Source organism: Glycine max, chromosome 2 (assembly GCF_000004515.6).
Source record: "Glycine max cultivar Williams 82 chromosome 2, Glycine_max_v4.0, whole genome shotgun sequence".
Classification (NCBI taxonomy): domain Eukaryota; kingdom Viridiplantae; phylum Streptophyta; class Magnoliopsida; order Fabales; family Fabaceae; genus Glycine; species Glycine max.
Genome location: NC_016089.4, coordinates 36046978 through 36058177, shown reverse-complemented (window position 1 = coordinate 36058177; position 11200 = coordinate 36046978). Strand labels below are relative to the sequence as shown.

The following is an 11200-nucleotide window of genomic DNA, read 5'->3' as shown; positions in this document are numbered from 1 at the left end:
TCACCAACGCCCAAGTTTACGATTTCTGTCTCTTCTTAGTGTGGCTTCATTTCTCGGTCTTCTTGTTCGACCATTCTTTTTAGCTCTGGGGGAAGCCCCCAATCTTCATCTTCTACATCCCCAGTTTGGTTTACTAGCTACTCAAAATCGATGTCTGGGTCCTCGGTATTAGTACCTTCATAGAACTCATCATCGGATCTGTATCATTTAATCGCAACAAAAATAAACATGCCGATGAATGAGAATGGGTGAAAGTGCAAGAACAAATGAAGAAAAGCTGTATTTATATATATTTGATAGCAAAAGACAAGCCCAAATAGCGAGAAACCCTAAAGCCTAGGGTTTGGACTAACAAATTACATTATGTTTGCCACAAAAATTCTAGGTTGTTCGATAACTTGCCAGTTTCCCAACTCGAACTTAGAAGGGCATGGCCACACCCAATTTGATTGCTCTTGAGGGACTTCATCATGGATCATGGTGACCCGCCCTTCACACATCCATCCCGCGCTGACAAAACTCTCGTTGATGTGACATAAGGGAGTTCCTTTTACTTGCGGTCCTTACTACTAGCCCATGCTTCGGCCCCTCCTTTCTAGGGCGCTTCTCCTTACGTCGACGCGTGTAGGCTTATATCCTAGCCTAAACCTTCCATGATTCTCTTTGAACTTCGCCAAGCTCACCATGCCATCGCCATTCCGACCCAAACCCATTCCGGGCTTGTACCCAAGCCCTAACATCACACGGGCTACCACCTCCAACGCTTGAAAGGATGTCTCCAAGGATTCTTCTACGGTATCCACATATGGTGTAGAAGAAAGACAACTTACAAGAATGTCTTCCTCCCCGGAGACTATGATTAATTGCCCTTCCACCACAAATTTCAACCTTTGGGGGAGCGTTGAAAGGACTACCCCAATTGAGTGAATCCAAGGTCAGCCTAAAAGGTAGCTATAAGCCGAGTTGATATGATCACTTGGAAAGTGATCTGACAGATGCGAGGTCCAATTTGAATTGGGAGATCAATCTCCTCTCTTACGTCCCGGCAGCTACCGTCAAAAGCTCGCACCACCATGGAGCTCGGCCTTAGGTGTGACGCGTTGAAAGGCAGTTTGTCCAATGTGCTTTTGGGCATGACATTCAGCGACGAGCTATTGTTGATAAGAACCTTGGCCACGATGTGGTCCAAACACTTGACGGACACATGTGAGGCCCTATTATGTCCCCGGCCCTCGATGGGTATCTCCTCATCAGCAAAAGTGAGGTAATTGTTGGCGGTAATATTGTTGATGATGCCCCCGAAGCCTTCTGCGGATATGTCTTGGGCGACATGGGCTTCATTCAAGATCTTGACCAGAAGTGCCCGATGAGGCTCCAAATTCACAAGTAGTTCCAACAGGGAGACCCTAGCTGGGGTCTTATTGAGTTGCTCAATCACTTGAACTCACTTTGCTGGATGATCTGAAGGAACTCATTTCCCTCTTTGGCAGATATCATCTTTCTGCCGAAGTCTTCCTCTCCGTTAGCAAATCTCCCAGCCAGGATCTCCTCATCGAGAATTAGGCTTGCCTTGTCGTTTTCTTCTGTGCCCACCTTCGCCTTTCCCTTCACGTCCTTAGATTGCACCAACGGGTCGGGTGCCACGAAGATTGTGACATCCTAGAATTTCTACCCGGAATTTTGTAAGTGTTACATTTAAATAATTATATATATATATTATTCAGTGTGTATATATATATATATATATATATATATATATATATATATATATATTCTTGGTAGAAGTATGTACATTGGAGGAAAGATACGCGGGGTAGACTAATTGACGAAGAGTAATCCATAACTTGACAGTTATAGATTAATTCTCAATTAATTAGTCTAAAAATTATCGTTTTGCATGCAACTTAAAATTTAACAAAACCAACCTCTGAACCACGCTCAGGGTTTCATTCTGAGCATTTTGATATATATATTGCCTACTTTCGAAAACGGGTCCCGACGGGTGTAGAGAAACGCGAGGAACTGGAAGCATAGAGGTGACACGCAAACCGAGGCAGTATTTAAGCATCCAAAAGGTCAAATTTTTTTCTCCTTTGTGGCTGAGTATGAAGTCAAATCAAGGGAAAAAGGTGGGCCCTTTTGCTCCACTTAAAAGAGGACATGTGGCAAGTGCTTTTAGAAAAAAAAAGGAAAAAGAAAAGAAAATCTGTTTTTAAAACTGCCCAAATCTTCTCTCTCTACATTCAGAAAATTTCAGAAGCTCTTCCTCCTTCCACGTTTCCTTTTTCTCTTCTTCTTCTCCACCATTGAAGCTCCAAATTCCTCTCCCTTTCTACCCCAAATTACAAGGAGAAGCCATTTTCGGAGTCTTGAAGCACACCTCTACTTCGTGGGGCTTCAAATTTCAGGTATCGGTGGACTTCTTCTCACTTGAAATTCGTGGGTGTTGGGTTTTGGGGAGCTATGATGGGCAGTTCTACTAGGTTATTGCCTTAGGGTAGTCATTTGTGAAGGAATTTGTTGAAATCATGCTAAACTTGACATGTTTGATGTGAGCAAAATTAGCCATGCTGTTGTAGGGTTTTATGATGATGCTTTGTGATATATGTATGCTGAAAATGTTGATAGAGAACTAGTAGAGATGATGGGGAGAGTTAACCTAGGGTTAAATGCGAGAATGGTAATGTTGTGAGTGGAAAAGTGTGAGATTTTGAGGGTTAGAAAAATCAAATTTGGGGTTAGTGGAAATTGGAGTCTAAAGTGAGTTGATTCTAGTTTAGAATGTCAATTAGGACTTGTAGGAAGGCTTGGGCAGAGCAAATGAGAAAAATGAGTGACAAATGTGAAAGAAAAGAGCCATTTCTAGGGTAAATTGGGTGTTGAGAAGTCAAATTTTGAATCGGTGGAGTTTTTACCTTAAAACCAGTTTGAGCAAGTCTAAATCAATGTTATAGACTTGATTGAGATGAGAGTTTACCCCAAAATTACCCAATTCTCATTTTCACCTTTCAAACCTAGAGAATTCACTAAATTGGTGGGTTTTGGATACCTATATTTTGATTTGCCTTGGTCTGAAGTTTGTTTTTGGTTTAAATATGATTTATACATGATTTAGGAATTTTAGGATCCAATTTGAGTAAAATTGGATGTGGGAAAGTTGGATTTTGAAATCTGCCAAATTGTGCAGCAAAAGCTGTCAAATTGTGCAGCAAACTTGACCAAATGTGCAGAAAAAATGCTTGTGCAGCACCAGTCACGGGAAAGGTAGTATATCTCGTGTTCTAGATATTTTCTAGTAGATCCCAACGGTCAAAATGTAGATTTATGTACTAGGAACCTCCAGTAAACGTTTCAAGGTGATCCAATGGTTAACGAATCGGAACTAAGAGAATGTTACTGGGGTATTTGAGTAGGGAAAACTGTGGAATTTGAATGAGTCTTGGGCAGAGTTTTCTGCCTCTACTCTGTTTTCTTGGTTTAGGGTGGTTTCATGATAATTGGAATTGAATTTTTTGGATATTTTGGAAGCTTGGAGGGGTTGATGGGGACCCGGTGCTGAGAGGAACGAGGATAAGGGCTATGTAGGAGTGCGTGAGCTCAATTGAAAGGTGGGCAACTGGGGATGGGTGCTTATGTTTGACTTGTGGAAGTGGGAGAGTTGAGTTGCGCCATCGCCCGATCGCCACCTAGTACCACATATGACGGGTGCCCCATAATCAAATAAGCTTGATGTGAGAAAGCGTGGAAGAGTCAGTCTTCCTACTTTTGTTTGTTGACCACAAAGTGGTACCTGGAGATATGTCGCGGGGGTCAGGAGACCTTGGGGACGTCAGGTGGGGTGCTATTGCCCAAAACCAAGCTTGGGTGGTATCTGAAATTTAGCCTCTGGTAATCGATTACCATTCGTGGGTAATCGATTACAGGGCTTAAAAATGGAGACAGGATGTTAAATGACCTCTGGTAATCGATTACCAAGGGTGTGTAATCGATTACACAGGTTGATAGGGCACTGATAATCGATTACCAGTTGGGTGTAATCGATTACACAGTGTTACCTGCTACTGGTAATCGATTACCATTTATGTGTAATCGATTACACAATGTAATTTTTAGTTTCCAATGTGCAAAAGCTGTGTAATTTGTGTTTGGGCACTGGTAATCGATTACATACTTTGGTAATCGATTACCAGAGAGGAAATCCCTTGAAAAAGACATTTTGACTATGCGTAGCGGTTATGGGACGCATTGTATCGTTACCTGTGTAGTTAGATTTCTTATGAAAGAGTCTACCCTCTTCCTTTCATCTCTTGTAGATCGCGATGGCAGCGCAGTTGATCCATGATCGCGTTGTGACGGAGTGCCTAAAGGGTGTTTGGGAGACCCTCGAAGGCAATGAGAGGTGCCGATTCCGTGGCACAATTCGACTTACTGCTACTTCATTAGTACATCCAGAGGAACCCGCACGCACACTTCAGCAGCCTGTGGAGTGGATACTACTTACACCTACTCCATATTGACTAGTTGAGCCGGTTCAAGTGATAGAGGTGTCATCCTCTGAAGAAGATCTTGAAGAGGACCAAGAGGAGTTACCTCCTGAACCTGTTGTGGATGCCCTTGACTTCCCGGAGGATGATGAGGACCCACTCCCTGATGTTGATTCTCCAGAGGATATTATGTCAGCATCTGAGGCAGACTCTACAGAGGAGAGTGGTCCTGGAGGGACAGCGAATAGTGATGACTCTTCATCATAGCAGACGGCTCCTTAGACTAGGCGTACATACTTTTTCTGGGTAGGTGTATCTAGTTCAGACCGCTAGGTTTACTCTTTTGATTTTTGGGTGGGTAGACCTATTGTATAGAGATTTTGATGATTGCATATATTGTGGCTGAAGCCACCACAGTTGTTACCTTTGCTCTGGATGTCACTATGTTATTTTGCAAACTCCCATATTTTGGACAGTTTTAGATGATAAATATAATTATGTTTTATCTTGTTATTTGAAAAGGAAATATTAACAAACTTTATTTGAAAAAAGTTTACCGACCTCATCTTATTATTTCTCACGTGATGACCTAAAATGATGGCTGGTATATTTTTGAATGAGCAAAATAGTTTAGAGGTTATGAGTGATCAGAAAGAAATGAATCCGAATAGAGTTGTGAACTGGCCATTCAGGACTCTATAGTGATAATTTTCCTTCTGAATTTAATTACCGTGAAATGAATAATAGTGCGAAAAAAAAAGAAAAAGAAAAAAAGAAAAAAAAAATTTCCCATGGTTTCTGCTATTTAATTTATTACTATTAAACCAGTCATTATTTAGAGATGCCACAAAGATTCGCCCGTTGTGGGTTATACCGCTCGTGCCAGAGATGTTAGTAACTTTGGCAAAGGATTGGTTATCTCCAACGGACTCGTCCTTCCTTCCATCAGGTTTTTGAGGGCGTACTTCCATGGGACTGCCTTGTCACTCATGTAAAGGAAAGGGACAGGCTTCTTACCCGAGGTAGGCTGGAAGCCCCGGGGCTTTTGGGTGGCAGCATCTTTGGTGAAGTGGATCACCAATGGTTTGGGCTTGCTCGGGCTTTTGTCAGCCGATTGCATGCACACATGTTGCTCCCCCTTGCTTTCATCACCAATTTCAACCCGACCTTGGTCCATTATCCCTTGTAGCAAGTTCTCTGCCACAGGGCATGCCTCTAGATCATGTGCTGCCCCCGGGTGTATTAAGCAAGTATCCTCCTCGCCCTCGTTGAAGCAAATGATGTCTGCCTCGTGCAGTGACTTTAATATAAACCTCCTAGAGGTTATCACATCTTTCAATTGCTTCAACCTTTGGAATCTGCACTCTTCTTCCGCATTAACCGCTGACCCCCCATGACTGGCAAGAGGATTTGTCTTTATGTTTGGACCATCCTCTTAGAACGTCAGCCAACCTGCGTCGATCAAACTTTGGACCTTGTGTTCAAAGACCATACACTGTTCTATCGAGTGTCTTGGGACACCTCCATGATAAGTGCAGGTTGTGGCGGGGTTGTACCATCGAGAGAAAGGAGACTGGAAAATCTTCCCGGGGGATACCACTACCATTTGGTTGGCGATTAAAGAGAGTAGCAAGTCTGCGTACAGCATCGGGATGGGAGCAAACTCCACAGGTTTCTTTACCGAAAAATTCATTCTCAGATTGGCACTTGTGCTCGGATTAGGGCTGCCGGCGGGGTGAGGTTGTGTAGGAGCCGGGTTTTGAATGGGGGCCCTTTGTGGTTGAGCGGGTACCCTTTGTTGGACGGGCGCTAGACTGGAGGGGTTTTCGACATGGGCCGAAAAGCTTGGTTGATGTTGGGCATATTGGTAAGTGTTGTGAGGGGTTTGTTGGGGTTTCGACCAAGTAGGAGCTGAAGTCACGGTATGGGCATCCTCTTCCTTCTTCTTTGCCCCAGCTGCTCCGAATCTTCTATTGCTCGTAACGGCTGGAGCAACATAATCGAGCATCCCTCTCTTCAGGCCTACTTCAATCCTCTCGCCCGTGAATACTAAATCTGTGAAGCTAGAGTGCATGTAGCCACTAACTTTTCATAGTAAAACACCGACAACGTGTTGTTCGACGGACGACAAGTGCACTGGATCACGAAAGTAGTATAAAACGGTAAGTGAATACTGAGTATCAAACTCCCGGGGAATTTGTTTTACTTGGTAAAGCTGTGGTTCAGTAAATAAGTGCCTTTGGATGAAAGTTTGGTGCGTGGTATGGACAAGTATGCAACTAAACTATCCAAAAATAAATCACGTGAGTAGTGGTGTATGAAGACAGATAAAGAACGTGTTGGTCTTCCTACTGGATGACTGATGTTATTAAGGATGTTCTCTATCTAACAATGTTCATGCGTTCTATGTTGTCTCTTGGACTACTAAACCCTGATGTCTCGTGCATGTTTAGCCTAATCCTAATCAAGCTTCGTCCTCAGATCCCTCTTATTGGACAAAACTTAACCAGAACCGCATTAAGACATAACATAATAAAAACTAGGTTTCTGTACCCCGATGTTTCATGAAAATACGATAAGCTAGCCCTGTCCTATCAGGTTCTAAGGATCAAACCATTTCCCAATGTTGAGTGATCCTAACTAAGCATGCAGTTACGTGATCAAGGCAAAGGCACACTAGAATTAAGTACTGATAGCACAGTGAACACATAAAACATCATTAGATAGATATAAAAGTATTTACATCAAGTACCCCATAGGAAGAACCAATTGAGGATTTAGCTCTCCATAGTAGGGAAGCTTCCTTTACAACAATGAGAAGAGAAGATGAAAGATAGAAGAAGTACAAATTGTGGGGATGTCTCCTCCACCTCTAAAAACCTCACAATCTCTCAAAATCTCATCCAAAGTTCCACAAGACGGCTTCCTCTTCAAGCTCAGTTCTCTCTCAGTTGCCCCACAGCCATTGACTCCCAAAAAACTCAAAACCCCCCCTCAGAAATCATGATTTTAGCTTAAATAGGCACTCTTGTCGGTGGACATGCGCTTAGCGGAAGATGAGCTCGCTTATCGCATGTAAGTGACTTTTGGCTTAGCGCCAATCACACTCGCTTAGCCTGAAGGTGAAGATGGTGTGCTTAGCGAGTTGGCCTTCGCTCAGCGCCTCTATATAGCTCAACCTTATTCCAGAATTGTCCATGCACTTAGCCGCTAGATTGGGTGCTTAGCGAATGATGCGCTTAGCCAGAAGATAAGTGGCTTAGCGAGTTCATGAAATTTGCACTTCACCAATCTTGTCTGTTTTACCTGAAATTGAAGTGGAATGATCATTAAATACATAGAATTGGGATAAAAGGTACCTATTACCCAAATTATCAAAAATTAATTACAATATTACAAAAAGAACCATAAATGGGAGGAGTCATATACAATTTACAACAGTTTTTTTACACAAAAGTTAGTCGTATTGACTGACTAACAAACTCCCCCAAATTTACAGCTTTGCTTGTCCTCAAGCAAATAAAGAACAGCTCACTAGTCCTCAAGTGACAAAACATGCAGTGATTATGTACAAAGGTGTGTAATTCCCAAAATATTAGTTGCATGATAACAAATGAAACAAAAATGCCTTTATCAATTGCCTTTCACAAGACATGCAGTTTTTCAGAGAAAAGAACATGCTAGTTAGCAACATAACTAAGTGAAGCTAGGCAGGAGACATATTTCATGGAAAGATACTTAACCAAATTCTCATAGCCACTGTATCACTGACGCACAAGTGTTTAAGCTATTTAACAATAACAACTAACAAGAGATCCAATCTTTGTACTTCATCTCATGCCATAAAGTTAGAAAAATACACAAATTGAATCAGAAGGACTTTTATTGGCTTGTAATGAGGCAGGGCTACAAAAATATTGGTTTTTCTAGGATGCAAAGGCTTGAGTTCTAAGAGAGCACAAATTCTAGACTAACCCAATTTTTCTTTTCAATCCACTTAGCCCATTCACTAGCCTTTCACTTGACTTTGTTTTAACAGCACACACTCATTTGAATTTCTCTTTTTCTTCTTCTTTTTTTTAACACATAACATTTTAATAATTGGCTATGTGTGTTGTAGTTTCTTACCTTTAAATTTATCCATCCAACAAACTCCCCCAACTTTGGGGCAAAATTGTCTTAAACCAATGTGCTCTCCTAAAACCTAAGCAAGGTAAATGAAGATAATAATTTCAAAGCTTAGGGTTCAATTTGACAATTACAATTCAGCTCAAAGATGGGTGCAAATGATATCATCATTGATAAACAGGTAAGCTTTTGGTCAAGTGGCTTGTATATACAACCATAATGGCCTTCATCTTATCCACATTTATGCATTTCATTCTAAAATTCAGAGATTGATACAAAAATCATAGCTCTATGCTAGTCGTTCTCTCAATAATTAAGTTCACACTCTTACCGGGTTATGGTTCAAGCTTTTCTTTCTCAATCAATCTGTCCACTGACTAACATTTCTAATCGTGATCCTACTTTCTTGTTCTTTCTCATTTACATACATGCTCATTCAAAACTCATGACTTCAACACATGCTTCACCCTTCACGCAATCAATTCACAACACCAATTTCACAAAAAAATAATTATGTTTGCACTGGATACTCAGATAATCAAGTCAAACTGTTTAGTATGCTTCAAGACATGCATACTACTATTCACAATCAAAAGTAACCCAATATCACCACAAAAAAAAAGTTTACTAAAGACATAAGTATAATAATTATAATTGTCATCAAAACAAAAGCAGAAATTTAAAATTCCTATGACAGGTCCTATGACTGAGTGTCCTCTTCCTGAGTGCCCTCCTCATTTGTAAGATGTAGCACAAGAGTGGTCGGAGGAGTGGTAGTTAATCCCAAGACTGGTGTAGAAGGGTCCTCTAGAAGATCAAGTAATGGTGTAGACGAGTCTGTTGGAATCTCATGCACTGGTGTAGAAGGGTCTGCTGGCTGCTGAAGAAAAGATTGATCCACCACTAGAGAGGGTGGATCTGGTGAAATCTATGGTGATCTCTCTGGAGTAGCAGCCTCCTACCTTACCTGTGTCTCACCGACTTCAAAAATGAATGGCTCAGGGATGGTGGCCTCGGATGATGCATCCTATACCTGCTGAGGTACCTAAGCACTGGGACCCCCACCTTCTCTTGAGAGAAGGCAAGGTTCCTGGCCAGGATACCTTCTCTAAAAACTACTCCACTAACATAATGGATCCTAAAGGGGCTACAACCTGCAAGCTCTGCATTAACTTTATCTATCCTTGATGAAGACTCTGAAGCATGGATTCAAAGCGCCGAGAATCATAAGCAGATAGGCCTAAAGGAGCTGGTAGAGGAGTAGTAGAAGTGGAAGGAGCTAGTGGAGTAGAAGAAGAAGGAACATCAGCTGATCGAACCCTTGCCTTCCTTGCCCCTCTGAAATTAACTGTTAGATCATCCACATTCCAATAGTTTTTCTTAATGTAGGCCAAGTTAATGGCCGGGCTCAGGCTCTCATAAGTCAGACTGTCAAAGGTAACTCCTCTAGCTCTATATAAGGCAGTGATCAAGGCTGAAAATCCGAGCCAAGAGGAGTTACTCTGAGCAATAGAAGAAATCTGACCTGAGATAAGAGCTCCGATGTTCATGTCCATGTTAGTCACCAAGCCATAGGCCAACCTAGCTCTATCCATATTCAAATCTGAGGTGTGGGATGTGGGAGCTACATTGGAGTAAGACAAGACACTCCATGTCTAGGCTAATGTGGGTCCTTTCTAAGGAGCTTTCATGGTTGACCTTCAGCATTCAGTACAAAACCCTTGCGGGGAATACATAATATGGCCTCTATCTCTTGATGGTTAGTCCTCAACCTGCAAAATATAGAGTAGGTGGGTAAATATTCCCCCTCCTCTAACACCACCCGGGTCTGAAGAAATTCATTCAGCCTGTCTGCATCTATTTTAATCAGGTGTCCTCTTACTCTAGCTTGCTTTGGGGCTTGGTCCTCTGTGGTGTATAAATTAGCATAGAATTCCTTAACTAGAGCCACGTCTATGATTCCATCTTGGAGATTGGTGAGGCATTTGTGTAAATTCTGCCTCTCCAATTTTGCTTTAAACTCGTCAAACTCAGTATGATAAATCTGCACATTTCTCTCTGGAAGGATATTCTGATCGAGAATGTTATCGGTGTATCTATTCCAAGCGTCCAAAGAATGGAATCGCCTGGTATCATACTGAGCTTGAGGTCTGGAAGCAATTTTCTTCTTCTTCCTAGATGCCATCTACAATAAAAAGAACTCATCAGTTTATTAGACCAGAAGTTATCAAAAATTGAAACAGAAAATAAAAACTGAAATTGGCAACGTGCGCTTAGCGAGACACCGCTAGCTTAGTGCGCCTTAGGAAAAACAACACACTGGCTTAGAGCAACAGGGCTGCGCTTAGCTAGTCATGACAGAAAAATATTATCTGCATAATTGGCTTAGTGAGATAGGCACTCGCTTAGTGTAGACCACTTTTATTTCATACAACGGCTTAGCGAGTAGCACTGGCTTAGCCTTATGCATGCCGCAACGAATAGCGCTTAGCCCATAGAGGCGGCGCTTAGCGCAAGCAACACTTCAAAAATTTGATTAAGTTATGTGGGCTTAACGACTAGGCTCGCTTAGCCCAACCACTGTCACA

General features: G+C 41.9%; 1 protein-coding gene across 1 annotated transcript; it reads right to left on the bottom strand.

Annotated features, from left to right (window-relative positions):
• Positions 1 to 569: 569 nt before the first annotated feature.
• LOC102661549 (uncharacterized) lies at positions 570 to 6558 on the bottom strand. Its single transcript, XM_006575952.1, has 5 exons — positions 5937 to 6558; positions 5359 to 5768; positions 1449 to 1659; positions 994 to 1308; positions 570 to 910 (listed from the first exon to the last, which is right to left on the bottom strand). The coding sequence occupies exons 1-5, from the start codon at positions 6556 to 6558 to the stop codon at positions 570 to 572; spliced, it is 1899 nt and encodes a 632-aa protein (XP_006576015.1).
• Between the last annotated feature and the right edge of the window lie 4642 nt (positions 6559 to 11200).